This window comes from Dermacentor variabilis, chromosome 3 (genome assembly GCF_050947875.1).
Source record: "Dermacentor variabilis isolate Ectoservices chromosome 3, ASM5094787v1, whole genome shotgun sequence".
Taxonomy (NCBI): domain Eukaryota; kingdom Metazoa; phylum Arthropoda; class Arachnida; order Ixodida; family Ixodidae; genus Dermacentor; species Dermacentor variabilis.
Genome location: NC_134570.1, coordinates 132,344,274 through 132,370,094, shown reverse-complemented (window position 1 = coordinate 132,370,094; position 25,821 = coordinate 132,344,274). Strand labels below are relative to the sequence as shown.

At 43.9% G+C, this 25,821-nt stretch overlaps 1 protein-coding gene across 1 annotated transcript; it reads right to left on the bottom strand.

The window, feature by feature from the left end:
• Positions 1–21,489: 21,489 nt before the first annotated feature.
• On the bottom strand, positions 21,490–24,982 carry LOC142574191 (uncharacterized). Its single transcript, XM_075683339.1, has 2 exons — positions 24,547–24,982; positions 21,490–22,125 (listed from the first exon to the last, which is right to left on the bottom strand). The coding sequence occupies exons 1-2, from the start codon at positions 24,727–24,729 to the stop codon at positions 21,808–21,810; spliced, it is 501 nt and encodes a 166-aa protein (XP_075539454.1). The 5' UTR covers positions 24,730–24,982; the 3' UTR covers positions 21,490–21,807.
• Positions 24,983–25,821: the final 839 nt, after the last annotated feature.

Below are 25,821 nucleotides of genomic sequence, written 5' to 3'. Positions count from 1 at the left end.
TGTATCAGCTGCCACTCCCAAGGCGGTAACTTGGATGCTTTAGGCGAAGCTCGAGGAGTGGGACACGCATTTCATCACTAAGCTCCCTCACTCGAAGCGAGAAAGGCTTTCTTACAGAGGGGCGATTATGGGAAAGTGTAGTGCAGGTCATATCGTTAACAGTGTTAAAACATGGATGTTGATGATTGGATTATATTTTTAGGAAATATGTAAGGCTGATGTAAGTTCTCTGTAGATGGAGGGACCATTCATTTGATTCCGCGTATAAGCTTTCAATCGGGCTTGTTCTGAAAGCGCCAGTGGCTAACTGGATATCTAGATGGTGAACAGGATCTAGCATCTTTAGCGCGCTTGGGGCGGCAGAGTTATATACTACAGCACCATAATCCAATCGAGACCGAATTAGGCTCTTGTATAGGTTCATTAAGCATTCCTGTCACTACCCCATGTAGTCTGGGGTATAAGTTTTATTAAGTTCATTGTTTTTAGACATTTTCTTTCAGATATATAATGTGTGGGATGAAAGTGAGTCTGTAGTCAAGTATAATACCCAGGAATTTGTGCTCTTTGTTGACAGGTATTTGGTGTCCACACAGTTTTAAGGAAGGATCCGGGAACAAGCCTCTCTTTCTTGTAAAAAGAACACAAGAGCTTTTGTGGGGGTTGATTTTAAATACGTTTTTGTCTTCCCACTTGGAAATCTTGTTCAAGCCCTGCTGCACCTGTCTCTCGCATACTGAGAGGTTACAGGATTTGAAGCCGATTTGAATGTCGTCCACGTATACAGAATAAAGAATGGCAGGTAGTAGCGAAGCACGAAGCGTGTTCATCTTCACGATGAAGAGCGTACAGCTCAGCACGCCTCCCTGTGGTACACCTGTTTCTTGTGTGAAAGGTCGCGACAATACGTTGCCGATTTTCACTCGGAAGATGCGATTCAACAGATAGCTTTAAATTATTTTCAGCATATTGCCACAGATGCCCATTTCCAACAAGTCTCGCAGGATACCGTAGCGCCATGCTGTGTCATATGCCCTCTCCATATCAAGGAATATTGACATGAAAAACTGCTTATGTAGAAATGCATCCCAAATATATCCTTCAATGAGTACAAGGTGATCTGTTGTCGACCGGCCTTCTATGAAGCCACACTGATAGGGATCAAGTATATTGTTGAGTTCAAGGAAAGGCATGAGTCTGCGATTAATCATTTTTTCAAAAACCTTACACAGTCAGCTTGTAAGAGCTATCGGGCGATAGCTTGCCGCCATGGATGGGTCTTTCCCCTGCTTCAAAACAGGGACCACAATTGCTTCTTTCCATGCAGTTGGAAGGTATACTGCAGCCCAAATAGTGTTGAAAATTGTGAGTAGTGTAACTTCGGCGACATTGTGTAGGTTTTTGATCATTTCATACATGATTCTGTCAGAACCCGGTGCCGAGCTTTTGCATGATCTCAAGGCAGCTCTGAACTCGGCAATACCAAAAGGACAGTTGTATGGTTCATTTTTTCGACATTTCCTTATGAGTGGCTTACATTCCTCTATTTTTTTGTACTTGAGAAAGGATTCTGAATAATTTGTTGGACTTGACACGCTCTCAAAGTGCTCCTCAAGGGAGTCTGCCTGATCTTGCAGTGTGTCGCCCTGTGTATTTACCAGAGGGAGGGAGTACGTTGGTCGACCCCTAATTCTATTTACCCTGTTCCAGACTTTGGCCTCATCTGTAAACAAGTTAATACTCGATGAAAAGTTCTGCCAACTTTCTCTTCTGGACTGCCTGCGGGTTCTCTTGCCTTGAGATTTTACTTTCTTAAAATTGATAAGACTCTCTGCAGTGGGGGAAGCGCGTAGCAGCCCCCACACTTTGTTCTGTTTTTTACGAGCAATCCTACATTCGTCATTCCACCACGGGACGCGGCGTCTGCATGCCAAACCACTTCCTTCAGATATGCATTTAGATGCGGCATCTATTATGAACGCTGTAAAATACTCCACAGCCGTATCAATTTCTAAACAAGACATATCAGCCCATGAGATGGTAGTGAGAGTTCGAAATTCCTCCCAGTCGGCTGTATCTATCTTCCACCTAGGAGCTTGTGGGGGAAATTCATTTTCTTTAGATGTTCTTAGCAGTACGGGGAAGTGATCGCTCCTGTAAGGATTGCTCGTAACTTCCCATTTGAGTTCGGGCAGTACAGAGGCGGAAACTATACTAAGATCTATTGACGAGAAGGTTCTGTTCGCAAAAGAGTAATATGTGGGTTCTTTCTTATTTAGAAGGCACGCTCCAGAAGAGAAAAGGAACTGTTCAACGAGATGACCTCGCGCATCGATATGAGAGTCTCCCCACAAGGTGCTGTGTGCATTGAAATCGCCAAGAACAACATAAGGTTCTGGCAATTCATCTATGAAGGACTGAAATTCATGTTTGCTTAGTTTGTAGTGTGGGGGTATATAAATCAAGCAAATAGTGATAAGTTTGTTTAGCAAAATAATTCAAACCGCCACTGCTTCAAGGGCCGTTCGTAGCTGTAAATGTTGACATGCTATGCTCTTTTGGATTACAATTGCAACACCTCGCGATGATGCAATCGCATCATCGGGATCTTTGCGAAAAGTAACATGCTGTCGGAGAAAGTTTGTGTGTTGTGATTTTAGGTGTGTTTCCTGTAGACACAGCACATTTGAATTGTTTTTGGATAAGCTCTTGCAAGTCATCAAGGTTCCTAAGAAGACCTCTAACGTTCCATTTAATAATTTGTGTATCCATACTGAATGTAATTAAGTGCTGTGTGTATGGAAACGGAGGTGATGCCTTAGGTTACAGAGCTCTTTCGAGGCCCTGTAACGGGGGTTCTGCCCTTTCTGGAGCGTTCGAGGGAGCCTCGCCGCTCCTTAGGCGTTTGGTGCACCTTGAGGACAGGTGTAGTGTCCATTGCCTCTTGTGAGGCGCCGGACACGTGCTCTTGCGAGCGAGAAGTTACAAGAGAGAGTCGTGCCTTGGAAGGCAAGACCCCTGCGCCCACCAGCCCGGAGGTCGATGGGGCACCCTGTGGGATTTGGCTGCGCCGGCTGTTGCCAGCGCTGGAAGGGGCCGGGGGGGTTGGGGCAGCCTCGGCTGCGCCCACCTTCGTGGTCGATGGTCCCCTCTGCTGTGTTGACAGAGCAGCGCTAGCTGCAACCGCCGCGGGGGCAGATGGCGTAACTGCCGACTCACTGCCTGTGGGTCGGACAGCCGCCGGAGGCCGTTGTGACGCTGCCCCCTTACGCGCCACATCGGCAAAGCGGCTCTTAGACAGGTATGACACCCGCCTACGTGCCTCTTTGAAAGATATATTTTCTTTGTCTTTGATTGTCACAATCTCCTTTTCTCTTTCCCATGACGGGCAGGACCGCAAGTATGCGGCATGCTCGCCATCACAGTTGACACAATGTGGAGTGTTCTGGCATGTTTCGGAGGAATGTTCAGTGTCACTGCACTTGGCACATGTCAGCCGGCTTCGACAGTTCTGTGAACTGTGGCCGAACCTTTGGCACTTAAAGCATCTAAGAGGATTGGGCACGTATGGCCTAACACGAAGTTTGACATAACTGGCCTCGATGGACTCGGCGAGGACACTTGAACCAAAAGTGAGTATCAGGTGTTTTGTTTGGATTTCTTTTCCATCTCGCCTCATCTTAATTCTTTTGACATGTATAACATTCTGTTCGCTGAAGCCCTCCAGCAGCTCAGCCTCAGTGAGCTCCAGTAAATCATCGTCCGAGACAACGCCGCGTGAGGTATTCATCGTGCAGTGCTGGGTTACTACTACTTGGGTCTCCCCAAATGATACTAGCTGAGGCAGTTTCTCAAGTTGCTTTTGATCGCGGAGCTCCAAGAGGAGGTCACCGCTAGCCATCCTCGACACCTTATATCCTGGACCAAAAATTTTGGTAAGAGACTTAGATACAAGGAACGGGGAGATTGTTCGCACTTGTTTAGCTGGTTTTTCTGCGTGGATCACATGAAAACGAGGAAAATTGTGGACTTGGCGTCCGAAAAACTGAAAGATCTCTTCGCTGCGCCCTCGTTTCTGAGGGCGATCAGGGAGTTTAGGAAAAGCGTTTTCCATAAGTACAGTTGGGTTTTCGGCCGCGATGCCGACCACCACCATGGAGCCTAACAGGGGACGTGACAGGAGTTCCTGCTAGAGAAACCCTGCCAACGCCAGCCGTACATCGCTGCTATAACCAAATACAGCATAACCAAGGCTGGCTAGCTACACAAGGTTAACCCTTGCCACCGGGAAACTAGGAAGTGAGGAGAAGTGAGGAGAAGACAGGAAAGATGAAAAAGGCAAGAGAGAAAGTCGAAGATTGGAGAGGAGGGCAGGAAAAGGCGACTGCCAATTTCCCCCGGGTGGGTCAGTCTGGGGGTGCCGTCTACGTGAAGCAGAGGCCAAAGAGGTGTGTTGCCTCCGCCGAGGGGCCTTAAAGGTCCGAACACCCGGCATCGGCTCAACCTCCAGGATCCTCCTTTCCCCGGACACGGCTAAGCCACGCACGGCTACACGCGGGAGGGTCCAACCGTCGTGTGCTCGGGTACGTGGTGTCGCAACACACCAAACGCCTGCTGACGCAGACGCCCCTGCGGGGGGGTAATAGCAGAAGGGACAAAGTATGGAAATAAACGAATCACTAAATCGGAAGTCAGTCAATACACAAACAGATACGTTGAACATTGATTGTACTTTTGTAGGTGGTACAGAACTTGCAGACCGTTTTAACAATTTTTTTTGTTAAAGTAGGATGCATAGATCACGACATTCAAGATACAATGCATGCCGCTTCATTAAGAGAATCTTTATTCCTAAAGCCTACTAGCATCCCTGAGGTGATTACAACATTTTCATCCTTGAAATATAGCCATAGTCGAGACGTAGATGATTTAGAAATTAGGCCAATTAAATACGTCATAGACTTACTTGCACCTGCAGTAATGCACATTTTTAATATTTTCCTGTCAAACGGAGTTTTCGTGCGTAATATGCAGGTAGTGAGAGTAATAGTTCACAAAGGAGGTGACAAAAATAATATGGGCAATTATCGGCCAGTATCTATACTTCCTGTGCTATCAAAGGGACTCGAAAAAATTAACTTTCGTGTTGATAATTTTTCGCAAAAACACAGCCTGCTAACCGGCTGTCAACACGGGTTTAAGAAAAAGCGGTCTACGGAAACTGCTTTAAGTATACAGAAGGAGCTTATTCTAGAGAACACTGACAAAAAATTTCTGACTTTAGGGTTATACTTAGACTTCAGCAAAGCCTTTGATAGGGTCAACCAGAAAATATGGCTTCCGAGGAATAACACTTGAACTTATCTGATCTTATTTAGAAAGCCGACATCAGTTTGCTGAAATTAATGAGACCAGATCGCAGATTATATCTTTGACAGCGGGTGTGCCCCAAGGTAGCATTCGTGGCCCGATACTTTTCCTGTATTACATTAATGATATTGTACAAGTGAGCGATGTGTAAATTTGTCACGTATGCAGATGATTGCTCTGTTTTCTTTACAGGTAAAAATTTTAAAGAAATAACGCCTATAGCAAGCTCCGTTTGTTATGGACTTCGAGCATGGTCTAAGGCAAACGGCCTCATCCTCAATGAAACCAAAACAAAGTGCGCTATTTTTCATGCTCTGGGAAGTTGTACTACATTGCCAGATAATATTGTGTGGGGTCTGTATAAAAATTAACATTACGTCATCCATAAAAAACCTAGGCATAATACTCACAAAGCATATGTCCTGGAATGAACACGTTAGTCATGTTTGCTCAAAGGTACGAAAAGTTGATGGTGTGTTAAATTGCATTTGAAGTGCCTCACCTTTTCAAGTTAAGCAAAATATTCAAATGCTGAAAATACTTCAAAAGAAAGCAATTCGTGCGATAGCGAACGTTTCTTTTTTTTCGAGCATACGCAAGAGCTTTTCCAACAAAACAGAATAATCAGAGCCCGTGACATATATAAATTCAAAACATTGCTAAGCTATAGAAATGCTATGCTGGGAAAACTCGATTCATTCCTAACCCTGGCAACTCTACAACAAAATAGAAGTGCATATTCATATCGTCACCAGGCACCATGGCAGATCCCTTTCTCACGTACTAATTATGGCTCCCGCCGTGGTTGCTCAGTGGCTATGGTGTTGGGCTGCTGAACACGAGGTCGCGGGATCGAATCCCGGCCACGGCGGCCGCATTTCGATGGGGGCGAAATGCGAAAACGCCCGTGTGCTTAGATTTAGGTGCACGTTAAAGAACCCCAGGTGGTCAAAATTCCCGGAGTCCTCCACTACGGCGTGCCTCATAATCAGAAAAGTGGTTTTGGCACATAAAACCCCAAATATTATTAATTATGGCTGCCAATGCCTTAAACATACACTACCTTCCCTACTTAACTATTTTAACCAACAACATGTTGATGTGTTATCTCTAAACAAAACTAAAATGTTGGATTTGTTCTTATAGATGTGTATTGTTAACTGCTCCAACAGTTCCGCAGAACTTATCATATATTCTCATTTTGTTTATACGTGCACACTTGTAACTACTATTCCTAGAATCCGGGTTTCCGCTGCAGTGATTGTGCCTGAACCACGTGGCAGGGTTTCGTGTTGTAAACTGGATGCTGCAAAGGGCGTCTTCGCGTTTGTTAAAATTCAAGGATGTGACGACGCTCTGGGCTACGTTGCCAAGATGTCTGTCACGAAAGCAGCAGCCTATATGCAGATTTTCTTTTTTCATCTTTTTTTAACATAGATGCACATACTATATATATTTGCAAGTATGTAAAATAATTTCTAAAAAAAAGGATGTTTCCTGAGAGTAACTTGTGTTTTATTGTAGACTTCTGTGAAATTTGTTATATTTATATATGTATGTGTGTGTATGTATATATGCATATACATGTATACATATATTGCTTTTGCATTCTTATTTATTTATTTTACAATACTGCAGGCCATCGTCGGGCCCATGCAGGAGTGGTTACAACATGGAATACAGTACAAAAGGAATAAAGTGAAACTAGTGTATCCAAAACAAAGAGCATTAGCACACACAAAAAAGAACATACTCAATAAATATATACACTGTTTAAATGAGCCGTCCGGGAAGCAGGAGAAACAGCGTTTACCATAAGAATGCATCTACAGAGGCTGCATATGAAAGACAGGTTATATCACCATTCGAATTCCAGATTCTCAATATTGTCAATAATTGCGCTGGCAGATGGGCAATTTACGGCTCTAGAGGGTAGTATGTTCCAATGGGAAATGACGTGTGAAAATAAAGAGTACTTGTTAGTTATTATGGCTGGGATGGTGTCGTATTGATTTATTATGGTTAGTTCGGGCAGAAAGTCTGAATGGCGCTTGAATGTATGTTGCTTGTGGTATTCGATAGGAGCCGTGATAAAGCAAGTATAGAAATTTTAATCTGGAAATCATTCTACGTTGAGCCAGTGACTGAACGTTAGCCTTGACGCGCAGGTTCGCAATGCTCGTTTGACGTGAATATTGTGAATCTCAATGCTAAGTTCTGTATGCATTCTAGTTTCTCGGTTAAGTACTTCTGGTGCGGGGCCCAAATAATGTCAGCATACTCTAAAAATGGTCTAATGAGGGTTCTGTATGCTTTAATTTAACACTAGGAGGTGTGTTTCTAAGTTTTTTTCTCAACAAATGTAGTTTACCTAGGGCCTTGTCATATATGTTATTTATATGAGTTTCCCAATTTAATTTCATTGTAAGAGTGACCCCGAGATATGTGACCTCCTCGTATTTTCTTAGTGATATATTGTTTATTGTGTATGTAAACTGAAGCGCATTTTTCTTGTGAGTGAAGGAGATACTGGTAGTTTTTGATGCATTCAGTTTCATCCCACAAATGTTGCACCAATTTTGTACAGCATCTAACGAATCATCTAGTTTTACCTGATCCTCTCTGGTATTCACTGGACGTTTGTTTTTATTTAGCAAACAAACTGGGGGGTAAGGGGGTGTAGCAAGCATGTGATGCCCCCTCAGGCATAATGTTCGTTCGCCGCCAGGCTTGGTGGCCTGCCAAGCGCAGCAGGCAACATTGGTCACCGCACCGCAATAAACACCGACGAGCACGGTTGCTCGGCGGTCGGTCATCAATCAGTACCACCACGCTGCGGAGCGCCCGTCTATCGGAGGGTGCCTCGAGCCCTCCCTTGTTCACGAGACCGGGTGGATCATGACAGTGTCATCACACTACTCCTACAACTTCAGTGGATCCATTTCCCAGCTATTCCAAAAGATGTTTCCGGATAGGGAGCTCGCGAGAAGCTTCACTTGCTTTGAAAAAAAAAATGTGCATACGTTGCGTGCCACAGTCTGCACCCATTTTCACTTCGATAGTACAACAAATGATGGAGAAATCTGACAAGTCTGAGGAAACCTTGAATGAATACCTGCAATGAAAACAACTTGATGTTCACGACAGATTGCGGGACAACGGTGAGGTGACAACCAGATATCTGACTTCAACATTCATAGGTAACACCACAGCGAACGACCTTATGCAGAAGTTGAAGGAAACATTCGAATCCTTTCCCCTGAGCAGGATTGTGTGGATACGAAACAACTATCACAGCGCTATCCTCTGGAGAGAGGAGGCGCTACGAACGTATAGGACAAATTACATGCAACACAACATCTTTGAGGAAACCTAGGACTGCGTTTGTGGCAAAAAGCGGTTCTGGGCCAAGTAACATTACAGGATGAAGGGCAATGTGCTGTCGGTATGCTAAGGAAAAATGTTTCTTTCGCTCAGATTCGGCTTTCCAACACTCCAGGAGGACGTGGAGGACGCTCAGCCTCTCCCCACATCTCCCACAGGTTGGAGCCTCATTTCCAGAGTAAAAAATTATGCGTGCCAAATGTGTGTCCTATTCTTAGACGACAGAATAGGACATCTGTTCGGCGTGATTTTGTTGCACAAGGCCAGAACCCTAATTGTGGCTTTATTACGTGCAGCTTATTATTTGTTTCCATGTCCTACAAGCTTTGCCAGTAGTTTCGAAGTTTACTGCGCAAGAAGGGCCTCAGATCTGTGACAGGGACTGCAGCGGTAGCATTAACAGAATACGATGCAATTGATGCGGCCATCTGGTCCGCCAGAATGTTACCTTCGATGCCCCTATGATCCGGCACCCAGCATATGACATGCTGGTTACATATGTACGCTTTACATAGGACGGAATATAGTTCATTGATTACTGGATTTTTGTGCTTGCAAAATGACATTAAGGCCTTCACAGCACTTAGGAAGTCCGTATATATATAACAGATTTCTTTAGTTTTGTTTTCCTTATATGCTGCACAGCCGACAATAGTGCGTAGGCCTCAGCCGTAAAGATGCTTGTTTCTGGATGCAGTACATCGGATTCCGAGAAAAATGGACCGACGGCTGCATAGGACACCCCCTCACGTGACTTCGATGCATCTGTGTAGAACTCCGTGCAGGAGTGCTTGTACTGGAGTTCCAGGAAATGCATTCAGATTTCGATATCTGGGGCGTGCTTTGTTACTAGTAGGAAAAATATATCACATTGTATCAGCTGCCACTCCCAAGGTGGTAGCAGCTTAGCTGGAGGCACTAAACAATGTTTGAGGAGTGAAACATCCATTTCAACACTAAGCTCCCTCACACGAAGTGAAAAGGGCTGTTTACAGAGGGACGATTACGAAAGAGTGTAGCATATCTCATACCGTTAATGGTGTTAAAACATGGATGTTGAGGATTGGAGTGAACGTTCAGAAAATATGTTTGGCTGATGTATCTTCTCTGCAGATGAAGTGACCATTCATTTGATTCTACATACAAACTTTCAATGGGACTTGTTCTGAAAGCGCCAGTTGGATTCCTAGATGGTGGGCCGGATCTAGCATCTTAAGCGCGCTCGGGGCGGCAGAATGATAAATCACGGCACCATAGTCCAATCGTGATCGAATGAGGCTTTTGTGAAGATTCATCAAACATTTTCTGTCGCTGCCCCAAGTTGTATGGGATAAAATTTTCAGTAAGTTCATTGTTTTTAAGCATTTGACCTTGAGATGCCTTATGTGTGGAATAAACGTTAGTTTAGAGTCAAGCATGATCGCTAACAACTTGTGTTCTTTGTTCGCAGGTATTCGTTGACCATACATTTCGATACTGGGATCTGCAATGAGCCCTTTGTTTCTTGTAAAAAGCACACAGGAACTTTTGTTCGGGTTCACTTTAAATCCGTTTTCGTCTGCCCATTTGGACACTTTGTTCAAGCTCTGCTATACTTGCCTCTCACAAACTGCAAGATTGCAGGATTTTAAACCTATTCGTACGTCGTCGACGTAAACGGAATAGAAGATCGCTGGCGGTAATGCAGCATGAAGGGTGTTCATTTTCACAATAAATAGCATGCAGCTAAGCACACGTCCTTGGGGTACACCAGTTTCTTGTATAAAAGGTAGCGACAATATATTGCAGATTTTCAGGCGGAATGTACATTTGGACAGATAGCTTTCTAGTATGTTTAACATATTTCCACGGACGCCCATTCGCGATAAAGGCCCAACCACAGGCGGTGAATTGTGCGCGCCTGGCTGCGCGTCACGCGTCTGCGAGGCCGTACGCGCCTGTCCTACGCGTCTAGAGAGGGCAGACGCGCAGGAAACGCGCGCGTCAAGGAGGTCTTGATCTTGGGCGTCATTTTGAGCGTACGCGACGGAAGTGGCCGCTTGTGCACCGACGTCACGTGGGCCGCATGTACACTTCCGGCGGTTCGGAAAGGTTGTTGAAGTTTCAGAATCGTGCGGAGACACCGCGAGTCGCTGCTGGTTTCGTGTCGATAGAGCACAGAGGCTATGGAGGCGATCAACAACGAAGCGCTGATCGCCTGCGTTGAGGCTCGACCTGCGCTTTGGTAGCAGGCGAAACACAAGCGCCACTAGAACAAGTACTTGACGAGGTGGTCGTAGATCGTCATGCCCAACGCTGCCGAACAGGTGAGTGCTCGGAATTTTATACGGGCGTCATAGCGGCGCAGTTTCAATCGCGATCGAGCCCGATCGGGGTCGGATTTTTTGATCACGATTGCCTGTACCGCACAATCTGCGTAGAACCGATCGTGATTGAGAAATTTGATCGCGCTCGATCGCCATCGAAAGCCTAGCTGTGTGGCACTGGTATAAGCTGCCTCTCTCATCAGCCGACTCGCAGATGTCGAAAACGTGTTTCATCTCTGCAGATGACGTTATCACAGCGCTGCAGAAGTGATGGAAGTCCCTGGGGAATAAAGTTCGGCGCCTGGGAAGACGTTTCAGAAAGAAAAGAGCCGCGCCGTGCCAGTCGACGTTCACTACAACGTCATCTGGCAGTTTTTCGACCAGATCATGTTTCTGCGCTACACAATGGAGTGTAGACCGTAAGTGATCTTGAAGTTTCCATCTTAGCCGGCATGTTAAAATGAAACACGTGATTTTAGTGCTTTCCCTTTACCACGTTGACCGGCGATGCCGTGTGTTTGTATTATAGCTGGCAATGCACCGCACTTATGGGAATAGACTCAAAATTGTGCTTACACAAGCAAGTCGACGCACAGTATGCATTATATTCAGCTTTGTCTAATTGGCTATAAAATATTTGTGCTGCATCGCCGCTCCGATTATCGCATATTTCGTTAAATGTGATCTGGTAAGGGGACATACAACAAGCAGTACAAGAATAGCTTTATATATTTATTTATTTAGGTACCCACAAAGCCAGTTTGGCTTTGCAGTGGGGAGCAGAGAAAGCAGAAATACAGGTACAAAATAACAAGTAAAATAGCACTCAAAAACCTAACAATAAAGCACAAGACAGAAGTACAGAGAATATCACATACAAATTAGCAGGATGAATAAAAAGAAAAGGGCTTGCATGATGCACACACAAAAACAAAACACAAAACATGCAAGTAGTTTTTTTTTTATTCTGTGCACTGATCCTAGAAGGCAGCGTGCAAGTCAATGGCCAGTATTTAACTGAGTATTGAATGTTGCTATATTCACGTGTACCTTGGGCACTTCAATGCACAGTTTTAATTTTGCATTTTGTTGCTTGCCAGCAGTATGCAAATCGGTGCTTCATCACAGACCCTCAAATATTACCTAGCTTGCTTAGGGATTCATTCAGTGTCATCATGCTGTAGGAATAAATGCGCCATAGTACTGACGACATTGTCAGCTGTGTAATTGATAATTCTTTTTGTGTCTGCTCATGTCTGCTCAGCAGTGTCCTTACCTAATTATCAGCCTGCGGTTATTCTGCAGATCCCAGGTGCTGTGGTTACTGGTTTAAGCGAAGCTTTCACGATGTTTGTGGACAACGCTGTCCCTGCTTAGCAAAATTTCCAAGGAAGGACTAGATGATTCAGTTTAACACATTCGCACTGTGCAAAAAATGATTATTGAAATTTTACATGCCAAAACCACGATCTAGTTACATTATTTTAATTGGTATTTGCATTACGTCCAGTACTGGTCACTCGTGCAATACAGTAGCCAGTAGTCAGCTGGGATGACAATGGTTCAATGACTACATTAATATCAGTATGAGGCGAGCTATTTGGCAAGACAGTAGGGGCAGCGGTAGGAAAGTCCAGAGAAGAGGCAAAAAAAGCTTGGCTGTAAGAAACCTTCTGGAAGGGTTTGCTCGCTAAGGTCAGCTTTGCTGTGCCAAGACACCCTTTACAAGGCAGATGGCAAGAAGACAAACATTATTAGACGTAACTTCCTAAATACAAACAACAAATGCACTGACTACTACGTACACAGCTTCACAGTGTGTTTAGACGTACATTCAGTTAAGAAAAACAGTTTAGAATGAGATGAAGTTTACAAACAAGTGAAAGGAAAACAAAGTTACAAGCCAAGGACGTTTCAAGTAGAAAAACTAGAACAGGAGAGTTAGTTAGTTAGTTAGTTTGGGTTTAGTGGCACAAAGGCAACTAAGGCCATGCTGCGCCAGTCACAAGACAAAATAAAACGGAACGTTAGGGCAGGGAAACCTGCATTACATTATAGTTGGTGTAAATAACCAGTTTTTTCTAAAAAGTCGAAGAGGTTAGGAAATGGCACTAGGGGGTCATCTGCTAGTAATAGGGTAGGGTGTAATGGAATGTGCAATTGATACAGGCTGTGTAAAAACCTCCGTCTCAGTGTATTGATGTGTGGACATGTTATTAAGATGTGCATGACTGTAAGAGCTTCATTGCATTTTTCGCAAGTTGGCGGGTTTTCTTTTCGGAGAAGGAAATTGTGCGTCAGATGTGTGTGTCCAATTCGAAGTCGACACAAGATCACCTCGTAGAATCGTTGCTGGTGACTGCATGATTTCCACTCGCCAATTACAGGTTTAATTAGATGAAGCTTGTTGCTTAAACAAGTGTCCCAATCGCGTTGCCATTTTGACGTCAAGGCCTTCCGAATCGCATTTACACTGTCTTTATATGGAAGTGCTGTATTTTGAATGTTTTTGCACGCTGCCATTGATGCGCATCTATCCGCCGCTTCGTTACCCAATATTCCAACATGGCTTGGTACCCAGCAAAATTTTATTGATCTGCCATATTTGTTTGATGTTAATGCATTCAAAATATCGCCTAACAAGGGTTCATTTTGGGATTTCATGTGTAGAACCTTCAGTACGCTTAATGAATCTGTGTACATGACAGTGTTTTCAAGTTTGTCAGCAATGATCTTTTGAACTACCGTCCATATAGCGTACACTTCGGCTGTGTAGACAGAGGCATGCTGAGGTAATCGAATACATATTTCCCAATTTTCTGTTATGGCCCCTACACCCACGTGTTTTTCAGTTTTAGAGCCATCAGTATAAAATTCTATGTAGTTTATATACTTGTCTTGAAGAGAGCGGAATTCTTGTATAATGTGATGATGTGGTGTGTCTCTTTTCTTTAGATGTGTTAGTGTCCAATCACATAACGCTGTGAAATCACACCACGGGGGTAAACGTTCTGGCTTTCTGGCAACCTGGAGGACTTCCCGAGGGATGTCATAATCCCGACAGTATTCCTCGTATCGCAAGATAAGCGGCCTGATCAAGTTTGGTTTATTTGTGTAATGTAAGCGTGAGCTGCACTTTGTGACGATGTTGTAGCATATGTGTTGTGGTGAGGATCGGATTCTCAGCATGTAGGAAAAAGTTATTAGCGCTCTGCGATGCTGTAAAGGAGGTTCATTACATTCAACATGTAAGCTCTGTATAGGTGATGTTCTGTAAGCACCGCATGCTAGTCGTAGTCCTAGGTTATGGACTGGATCAAGTCGTCGGACGTAAGATAGTCTGGCTGAACCATATGTAATGCTACCATAGTCTAATATGCTACGCACCAAAGTGCGGTAGATGTGTAGCAGGCATTTACGGTCAGAGCCCCACCGTTTCCGGGAGAGGATTTTTAGAATGTTAAGTGCATTGTTCGCTTTGGTTTTAATACTATTGATGTGTGCGAGAAAGTTCAACTTTTTATCAAACCGAACACCCAGAAACTTGTGTTCTTGTTTCACGGGTAGTGTGGCATCTTGTGGTTTAAGGATGGGATCTGGTTGTAGGCCTCTTTTTTGTGTAAAGACAACGCTAATCGTTTTTTCACTTGAGAAGCGAAAGCCGTTTTTAGATGCCCACTGCGTTAGTTTGTTTAGTGTAATTTGAATTTGTCGTTCGCAGGTTGCCATGTTCGATGCACGACATGCAATTTGAAGATCATCCACATATAGAGAATGCATTATAGAAGATGGAATTACATTATTAAGCGAATTCATTTTCACCACAAACAATGTTGTGCTCAATACGCATCCCTGAGGTACTCCGTTTTCCTGAATAAATACGCTGGACAGCACCGTTCCTAAACGCACCTGGAATGTTCGATCGGACATGAAATCAGCTAGACATTTAAGCATTCTGCCGCGGATCCCTAAATCCGCTAGATCCCTTGAAATACCGAACCTCCATGTTGTGTCGTACGCTTTTTCAAGATCAAAGAAAACTGTGACACAATATTGCTTTTGTAGAAAGGCCGCACGTATCTCGTGTTCTAACCGAACTAGATGATCTGTTGTGGAGCAGCCTTTCTTGTACCCACACTGATGATTATCGAGCAGGTTCTCAGTTTCGAGGACGTATGCCAATCTGATATTTATAATGGATTCATAGGACTTGGCGAGACAGCTTGTGAGTGCTATAGGTCGGTAGCTGGTAGCTGCTGTAGGATGCTTTCCAGCTTTCAAGAAAGGGATTATAATGGCTTTTTTCCACGCATTCGGCATTTTTCCTGTTTCCCAGATTATGTTAAAGAAGCGGAGCAATGTCTTAACTGCTTTTGAGGAAAGGTGTGCGAGCATTGTGTAATGTATTCTGTCCGGACATGGCGCTGTTTTTTTGCCACTAGTGAGTACTCTGTTAATTTCGGAAAGTGTTAGGGGGGCATTATATGGTTTCTCGGAACTACCTGCTGTCGGAAGCTTTTGTTTTTCTGCTGATTGTTTATATTTTTGAAATTCAGTGGAGTAGTTTAGTGAGCTTGATATGTTATGGAAATGCTGCCCTAATATATCTGCTTGTTCTTTTAAATTCGTTTGTGTACCAGGAGGTGAGAGTATGGGGATCGTATAGGGAGCGTACTCGCTTCTAAACTTTCGAAGCTGATCCCACATTCTTTTGGATGTTACTGAGCTATTGATGGAGGATACATATGTTTGCCAAGACTGTCTTTCGGCTTGCCTACGCGTGTACCTGGCTTTCGCCTTAGCTTTTTTGAAATACAGGTAGGTAATTCGGGTTTAATGGCGCAAAAGCGACTAAGGCCATGCTGCGCCAGTCACAGGACAGTATAAGATCTAATGTTAAGGTAGTTATAGCTGTGTTACCTTAAAGTCGATGTAGATAATTGGTTTCACCTAAAAACTGGAACAGGTTGGTGAATGGCACTAGTGGATCATCGCCTAATATTAAAGCAGGGTGCAGAGGTATATGTGAGTGATACAAATTTTTGAAATGTTTCCGTCTCTGTGTTTCAGTGTGTGGACATGATATAATGATGTGGGTTACTGTGAGTGTTTCGTGACATTTCTCGCATGTTGGTGGACTTTCGTTTCGAAGTAAAAAATTGTGTGTTAGATGCGTGTGTCCAATTCGAAGTCGACATAACATTACCTCATAGAATCGTTCTTGGTGAGTGCATGATTTCCACTCGCGAAGCAGGGGTTTAGTTATATGTAATTTGTTATTTACGCACGAGTTCCATTCTTGTTGCCATTTTGATGCTAGGGCCTTACGAACCGCTCTGATGCTGTCTTTGTATGGAAGTGTTATGTGTGTGATGCTTTTGTGCGCTGCCATGGATGCGCTTCTATCTGCAGCTTCATTCCCTGCTATCCCAACATGGCTTGGGACCCAACAGAATCGTATGGTTCCTTCGTATTTCTTGTCAAACACTATGTTTAAGATATCCCCAAGCAGGGGTTCAGACGCGGAGTTTAAGTTAAGGGCTCTTAGGGCACTTAACGAGTCGGTATAAATAACAGCATTCTTCTGCTTGTCGGAAGTAATTTTTTTAACTGCCATCCATATCGCATAAACTTCAGCGGTAAAGACTGAAGAAAAATTATTTATGCGAATGCTATTTTCCCAATGTTTTGTTACGATCCCGACACCTACGTATTCTTGTGTTTTAGAGCCGTCAGTGTAAAATTCTGTATAATTTTTATATTTTTCTTGGATAGCTCGGAACTCCTGTATTATATGCTCTTGTGGAATGTCTTTTTTCTTTATATGTGTTAACGTCCAGTCACACAGCTGTGTAAAATTGCACCACGGGGGCAATCTTGGTGGCCTTTCGGCAACCTGAAGGGCTTCGGGAGGAACATCATATGTCTGACAATATTGTTCGTGTCTTAAGATGAGTGGCCGAATTATGTTTGGTTTATTTGTGTAGTGTATTCGTGATTGGCACTGTGTTACGATGTTGTAGCATATATGTTGTGGTGATGACCGAATTCTTAGTACATAGCAAAGTGTAAGTTGTGCTCTGCGGTGCTGTAATGAAGGCTCATTAGCGTCAACGTATAAACTTTGTACAGGCGATGTCCTGTAGGCACCGCTCGCCAGTCGTAGGCCAAGATTGTGAACTGGATCAAGTCGCTTAATGTAGGACTGCCTAGCTGCACCATAAACTACACTGCCGTAGTCGAGGATGCTACGTACGAGGGATCGGTATATACGTAGTAGACATGTTCGGTCAGATCCCCAGTGCTTATGTGATAAAACCTTTAGGATATTTAGCGCTTTGTTTGCTTTAATTTTGGTTGCGTTAATGTGGGCCAGGAAGTTCAGTTTAGTGTCAAACGTTACGCCTAGAAATTTATAGTGTTCTTTGACCGGTAGCATTGTACCATGCAATGTGAGACCTGGAGTACACTGTAACCCTCGCTTCTGGGAAAAGAGAACTATAACAGTTTTGTGTGTTGAGAACCGGAAACCATTTTTGTTGGCCCATTGTGTAAGATTATTTATTGTTATTTGTAGTTGTCGTTCACAGGTGGGTAAGCTTGAGGCGCGGCAAGCTATTTGCAAATCGTCGACATATATTGAGTGCATAACAGATGATGGGATGATCTTATTTACCGAGTTCATTTTGACTATGAAGAGCGTCGTGCTCAGAATGCAACCTTGTGGAACGCCATTTTCTTGTGTGAATGTGTGCGAGAGTGTTGTGCCGAGACGTACTTGAAATGTTCGGTTTGACATGAAATCGCATAGACAATTTAGCATTCTTCCGCGAATTCCCATGTCAGCCAGGTCTCTCAAAATTCCGTATCGCCATGTGGTATCATATGCCTTTTCAAAATCAAAGAAAACCGAGAGGCAGTATTGCTTGTGAAGAAACGCGTCACGGATTTCTTGCTCTAGTCGCACGAGATGGTCAGTGGTGGAACAGCCCTTTTTGTATCCGCACTGGTGTTTGTCAATTAGGTTTCTTGTTTCTAGGATGAATGTGAGTCTTATGTTTATAATGCTCTCATAAGATTTGGCTAGGCAACTTGTTAGTGCAATGGGTCTATAGCTGCTAGGGGATGTAGCGGGTTTACCAGGTTTTAGAAAAGGAACTACCACTGCTTTTTTCCAATCTGTGGGCATTACTCCAGACTCCCATATCTTATTGAAAAATTTGAGAAGTGCCCCTACCGATGCTTGGGATAGGTGTGCCAGCATTGTGTAGTGCACACGGTCAGGACCTGTTGCCGTTTTTTTACCAGCAGAGAGGACTCTGTTCAATTCGTGTATTGTGAGGGGTCTATTGTACATTTCAGCTGAAGCCCCAGTGGTAGGCAGCCTCTCTTTCTCAGCCGATTCTTTATATTTTAAAAATGTATTTGAATAGTTTGCTGAACTGGATATGTTATGAAAGTGTTCACCTAATAAGTTGGCCTGGTCCTGTAATACAGGAGGTTATCATGTGTTGGATATCGCCGAAAGATACCCCATGCTTTGTTTTGTGCTTTTTTAGTTTGAGTGCATTCATTCGTCCACCAGGGTTTTCGTTTTTTCCTTAAGAAGCCGGAGGATTGCGGGATCGTCTGTTCTGCTGCAGCAAGTATGGAGGCAATAATCTTTTCATTCATTTCGTCTATTGTTTGATGATCTGATATGTGATCAAGACTGGCCTTCTCGCTGAAGAGAGGCCAGTCTGCTAGATGGAGTTTCCAACGGGGTGGTCTTAATGGTACTGTAGGGAAAGGAGATGTGTTTTTAATAATGCCGGGCATATGATCGCTACCATAAGGATTGTTAATAACACTCCATTTAAAATCGATCAACAGAGATGGAGTGCACAGCGCCAAATCAAGACAGCTCATAGCTCCTGTGCTTGGGGAGCAGTAGGTTGGCGCACCAGTGTTTAAAAGGCATATTTCGTTAGTCAGGATAAAATCTTCAAGTGTTTGTCCCCTGGTGTCAGTTGTTTTGCTACCCCATAATATGTTATGAGCGTTAAAATCACCTGATATTAAAAAAGGTTTGGGTAGCTGGTTTAAAACTATCTCCAGATCTCCTACAGTAAAATGGGAATGTGGTGGAATGTACATTGAACAAATGGTAATGGTTTTATGTGCTAAAACCGTGTCAGCAATGGCTTCCAAGTGAGTATTAATGGTAACTTCTCTAGCTGCAATGCCGTTCCGTAGAACTATAGCTACGCCACCCTAAAGCCGGTTCGCCTGAGTACGATCGCGCCGTACAACAGTGAATCCTTTTAAAATGTTTTTGTGCTTTTCGCCTAAGTTTGTTTCTTGTAAGCACAAGGCCACAGGAGAGAAGTTACTTAACAAGTCTTTGATGTCACCTAAGTTGTGTAAAAGGCCTCTACAATTCCAATGGATAATAAAAGCCATATTGAAATTGAAAGGTCAGAAATGGCACTACGGAAAAGTAAGAGGTGGGATTATAGGTGACATGGATTAAGAAGGCTGATACAAATGAGCGATAACCTTTAGGTTATCGCTTTCTTATTTTGAACGGTTACTGGGATTTTGTCCCTCTTATCGCGCTCGAGAGAGCGCTTGTCTTTCGGTGTCAATGACACCGGAGTTTTAGTGTCGACCTCCATCGCTCTCTCTGAGGCGCTGGAGGGCCGAGAGTTTGGCGCCGACACACGTGCCTCGGGCCATGGAGTTCGCTTGATCTTAGGGCCCTGCGGGGCGGGTGTTTGCAGGGCCTTGGAAGAGGATGGAGCAGCGTCGGCTGCTTCCATCACGGGGGCGGGAGGAGTCACTGCAGCACCGCTGCGCGTGGGCTCGGAGGACTCCGGAGGCCTCTGTGACGCTGCCCCCGACTGCGTCACATCGGCGTAAGTTCTTCGCGGAAGGTATGATAGCCGCTTTCTGGCTTCAAAGAACGAAATTTTTTCTTTTACAGTTAGAGCAATGACTTCTTTTTCTTTTTTCCAGCAAGGGCAGGACCGTGAATAAGCTGGGTGATCTCCCTTGCAGTTAACACAATGTGGGGAAGAGGTGCAATTCTCAGATTGGTGTTCGTTGGAGCTGCATTTAGCACAAGTTGTTTGTCCTCGGCATGCATGTGAAGCATGTCCGAACCTTTGGCACTTAAAACATCGTCTAGGGTTCGGGATATATGATCTGACATTGACTTTAACATAACCTGCATCGAGTGAAGTAGGCATTTCGCTTGTTCCAAAGGTGAGTATAACATGTTTGGTGGGGATTTCTTGGTTGTTTCTGCGGATTACTATTCTTTGTACTTTTGTCACATTTTGTTCTTGGAAACCCTCAAGGAGTTCCTCATCGCTCAATCCAATAAAGTCTTCTTCAGAAATCACTCCCCGGCTTGTGTTCAGTGTTCTATGTGGTGAAATCGCCACTGTGGCGTCGCCAATACTGGTAAGGTCAGTGAGCTTCTCTGCTTGGTCTTTATCATTCAGTTCTAGGAGGAGGTCCCCGCTAGACATTTTGGAGGCTTTGTACGTGGGTCCGATTTTTTCTTTCAGGCATTTGGCTACAAGGAATGGTGAGAGTTTTCTTATTGGCATGTTGCTTTCGCTGTGTACTACATAGAACTTGGGGAAGGATGGAGCGTTGCTCCGAAAGGAGAAATGGAATGGTACTTCGGTGCGGCATCTTTTCAGACGCCGATCATAGACGACAGAGGTTTGTGCTGCCATAGAAAATGAGTATGTTCGGCAACAGCGCCGACCGCCCACCACGGAGCCCAACGAGGGGACGCGGCAGATCTTGTGTACAAGCCTGCACGACGCCAGCCGTACGCCGTCGCTATAACCAAATATGGTGTACCCAAGGTAGGATAGCCACACAAGGTTAACCCTTGCCGCCGTGGAGAAAGGAAGTAAATGGAAGAAAGGAGAAGACAGGAAAGGTCAAAAAGTGATAGATAAAGACGAAGATTTGAGGTGAGAGAGACAGGAAAGGGCGACTGCCGATTTCCCCCGGGTGGGTCAGTCCGGGGGTGCCGTCTACGTGAAGCAGAGGCCAAAGAGGTGTGTTGCCTCCGCCGGGGGGCCTTAAAGGTCCAAACACCCGGCATCGGCTCAACCCCCAGGATCCCCCTTTCCCCGGACACGGCTAAGCCGCGCACGGCTACACGCGGCAGGGTCCAACCCTCGTGTGCTCGGGTACGTGGTGTCGCAACACACCAAACGCCTGCTTGCGCAGACGCCCCTGCGGGGTAGAACAGGAGAGAGCCTTATGCTAAAGCAAGACCTAACAGTACCACTACTCTATGTTTAGAAAGTGCAAGCATAGGTCTTTCAACATGAAATTTATTAAGTGGTTTTTCTGAGTAAATGTAGTGGAATGCTTCCTGCTAATTATTTCAAAACTGAAACATTCCAAATATCATGCACTGTTTTGAGTCGAAGTAATCAATAGGCTTTAGGCATGCGGATCTCGTAACAACTGCTTAAATGCATCCTAAGCAAAAACAGAAAAAGATACAAAAGCTACACTTACGCGCATGCAGAAACTGTTTATTCTGGTTGTGTAGGCAAGCCACTTTTGTCTCTACAAAACTGATTCAGAGCTTCAGTGTACTCTAATAAAATCACACACTAAAACAAATGTGGACGGATTTGAGCCTTCATATATTTTTGCATCCAGACTGGCACATTATTTACACATTGACAGTATGTGCAAACCTTATTACGCTCACATGCAGGATGTCCGCCTACCTTCCACCAGTGCCCCCATCGAGTGAGGAGGGAAGTGCTGCAGACATCTTAACAAAACATGTGCCAGTTTTCCGATCTGGCAACACTTGAAGTGCCATCACCGTCAAGTGAAGAGTCACAAGCACCAGCATCGACTCTGTCTTCGGTGTCGCATGAGTCTGTGGAGTGTCAGGACATTTTGGAATCTTTCGAATCACCAATGTTTCGAGAAGTTCTGGTTCCTGAGGATTCTGAGGCACACCACAGCAGTCCGCAGTCAGAAGCATCGCTGGCTTCAGCAGGCAGTCGTAGGGTGGATACGTTAGGAAGCATTGCTTCTGAAGCAAAGTCAAGGAGGAGGAAAAGGAAAAAGAAAGATTAGAGTCAGTTAATATTGGAGGAATTAGGCAATGTTTCAAGTGCAATCAAAAGATTCAAACCACAGGACGACCTCGAACTTTTGCCATCTCTATGCTCAAACACATTAGAGAGGTCAGTGAGGATACGCATCTCGACTTGAAAATTAAATTGATGCAAGCAGGAGAGTAATTCAAAGATTAATGTTTTTTAATGTATACTTTTTGTATAATAAAGCCAAGAGACAATTAAACAAAAGGAAATCATTCATGAATTTAATTACTTTATATCGAAATGGAAAAAATAAGGAGGAAAATGAAAGTATATGAAAAGGCAGCTTCCCACTAATGGGAGACGAACCCACAACCTTTGAATTATGCTTGCATTGCTTTACCAGTAGAGCTGCAGCAATGGCTATCCCTCTGCAAACTTTCTTGGGCCTGTATGTGCATGTACTAGATCTCACCCTGGTAGTGTTAGCCAGTGCTACTCATGCAAGAACACTCCAAGAGCCTAATCTAGTACACATAAACATTCTATGAAATTGATGGTGGAATAGCCTCCAGCTCAACTGGTTTTGGTTTTATCTCCCACCAGTGGCAAGTTATATTTTGTCCACTTTCATTTCCCTTCTCCTTGTGATGTTGACATTACAAATAAAATGACAGTTATTTTCCTTTATGCTTTATATACGTTTCCTTGTCTGTTGTTGTCATGTCAAAGCCCCTCAGCTCTTCTTTTTTGTTCATTTTACATTGTGTTGTATCCATATTTTTGTGCGGTATTCAAGAATTTCATAAAGTTGATATCTGTGGGCCTGGTTGGCTGGCCATTGCTGCTGTAGAGATGTGTGAACATGTTTTAGCAACACACCTACGATAAAGAAGCACTGACTTGCTACTAAAGGTTTGTTGTTGCAATACAGATGTTTATCGCTTTCATCTGTGTTTACTCATTCAGCCTGTCTTGCAGCAATGAACCTTTTTGAGTTCACCATCTGTGCATGTAGAGTTTGTGCATGCATGTAGAGATGTCTGTACATGCCTGTAAATAAAAAGAAATGTAATGAATCTTCAACCAGACCCCATTGAACATTTCGGTTATATGCTGCAAGTTGTAAAGCCTGTCGGGGCATTCTAGCAGCGCAAGCATTTTTCAAATTGTTTTATTATTAGAAGAGGTAGCAGAAAGGGAAAAGTCTTGCCACCACATAGCCAGGAGGCGAGGTTCACTGCCAACATAGACAATCTCTACCTCTCCCACAACTATCATCCACAAGCCCCATTCCTTGCATTTTTTTTCTTTGTGTTCCGTGGCTCAGTTCCAGAGTTGGTTTTGCATGTTCTGCATTGGATGTTTGGCCAAAGTCTTTGTACGTAATCAGTGACATTGAAGGCAGTGTGTAAATGAGACATTTATACGTATGACCCTGCTTCTCTGGCAGGAAGCAGGGCTACCTGACGGGAGCCGTGAACAGCATGTGAGCTTTAAAAAATTTCTTAAGCTGAAAAAAATGTAAGAAATTTCTGCGGCTGTCGTGCTGTTCTGCAGTTGTTGAATACCTTGCAGGCACGATCGCCACTATATGAATTACACACCACTGCAGAGTCTAGCCACCTCAATCCCCACACAGTAAGTCAAGGCAACGTCTTTTATGTCTTACCGGGATGCCAAGTAGCTTGAACGCAAGTTGAAAAAAAATTAGTACGCATGTCTCAATTGTTTGAATACTAATTATCATGACATGATTTTTCTTGACAATGATCTACATGGCTGTGGGGGCCCTTTTCGGGAGACATACGATCAAAATTCATTTGTGTAGGTCAGCTACCACCTTTGTTTAATACTACATGTGCAAGCATACCTCAGTGCATGTTTTACAGGTTGCGCAAGGTCAAAAGCAGTGAGGTAGCTTTTTTGCGATGCCAGTCGATGGCAGTTTTTTTTAGAGTTAGCCGTAACTGTTACACTGGTGATGCAGTAATTGGAAACTTTCAGTCTCTGTGATCATGCGATCATTTTTTTCTTGTATTTCTTTTACTATTCCTCGTTTTGTATCAGCATTTCGTGTCCCATTTTTTTAATTTGTTTATGAGTTAATAAATAGTTAGTTGTGTATAATTCTGCATTCTGTGGAAAGAGAGAAATAAAGATGATTATTAATATATTATTATTATTATGTATTATTATTTTTATGCACGCTCATTGTCAGTCGTTTCCTTCTTTCTTTTGTTTTGCTTCAATGTTTTGTGACTCCTTCCTGATTTGGCTTCCAAAAGGCGGTGGGCAGTAATATGTAAATAAAATAAAATAAATGATACATTAAATGACAAAGAAACGGTGTTCTGTATTCCTCCAATCGCACATTATTACTCTAGGGGCAACAGTCCTTTACCAACCTCAATGCTACAGCAAGTCGTTCTCCAGGCTCCAGGGGTTTCTCGAATGTGGTGCTGCCGTGTGAGGTCCTCTGCTAAAAAGCTCAATAGCTTGTCCAAGAGCTGCGGCGCCTTGCGAAAGAACTTGTAGAAAAATCCGTGGTCATCCTGACGTATCCGTTGCATCCGTAAAAAAGGGTGCATTGCCTGGCAGCAAGACCATGCCCTGCCCACATACACGTGCAGGTATCAGGAGCTGTACACTTTTCACTGACACACACGTATAGACACTAGCCATCATTAATTTTACCCCCTGCTTTGTTTATGTGCTTGAATACAAACAGTGGTTCGGCAAAACAGGAGAGCCAGCCAACGGTATATTTATATCGTGCGGCCACTGCCAAGAAACTTCCGAAATTAGTCGCACAGAATTTTAACCTGCCCCCCAGGTCACAATTTAATTACATTACACTTCATATTCTACAGTCACACTTCTGAGAGACAGAAAATATAGGAAATCGTATCTCGTCCACAAGCTTCATATAAGACAACCAACATGTGTAAAAAGGTGTTCTTGAATCTATGTGCTATACTAATGGCACAAATATAACTAGCAGTCCTTAGCTTTCTGTAGGGGTGTGCTAATACCGAAAAGTAGATTTAGAATCGAATGAAATGAAAAAAAAAATCTGGATATCAAATAAAATATCGAATAGCAGGAAATGTATTACAAAATTTAATCCTTACAAATTTTGTGCAAGAAAAGAGGGTGCTAAACAAGCTCCGTGTAAACAGTATGGTCTACTGTTAATAATGAAGGGAGCTCCAAATTAGTATTACAGATTGTCTGTTAAATAGAATCAAGCGCTTCTTCCCCTCTGAAGCTGAAAAGTTAATGACCGTATGTCGTACGGCCTACACGGATTAGACAGACGGCGGTTGAAACGTCGTGAGGTGTCGTCACCACGTATCCAATATACTATCTGTATGCTTCCGGCGGCTAATCAGCCAGATCTTTGCCTATGCTTTCGCGCTTTCCGAACTACACCCTGCTCTTGTCGTTCCCCCTGTTCGCGTACGTCACGTTATCGTTTCGATCGGTGCTGTCAACCTGGACGAACCTTGCACCGACGGCGCGATGCTGTTCTGCGAATTGGGCGTTCGCGCGCTGCGAGTACGATCCCCGCATTACTACTTTAACCCTTTCACTTGTGCGCGCACTTAAAAACGCTGATAAGTAATTGCTGTCCTAACGAAGATAAGTCCCCATGTCCAAACACTGGCTCCTAGTTCTAC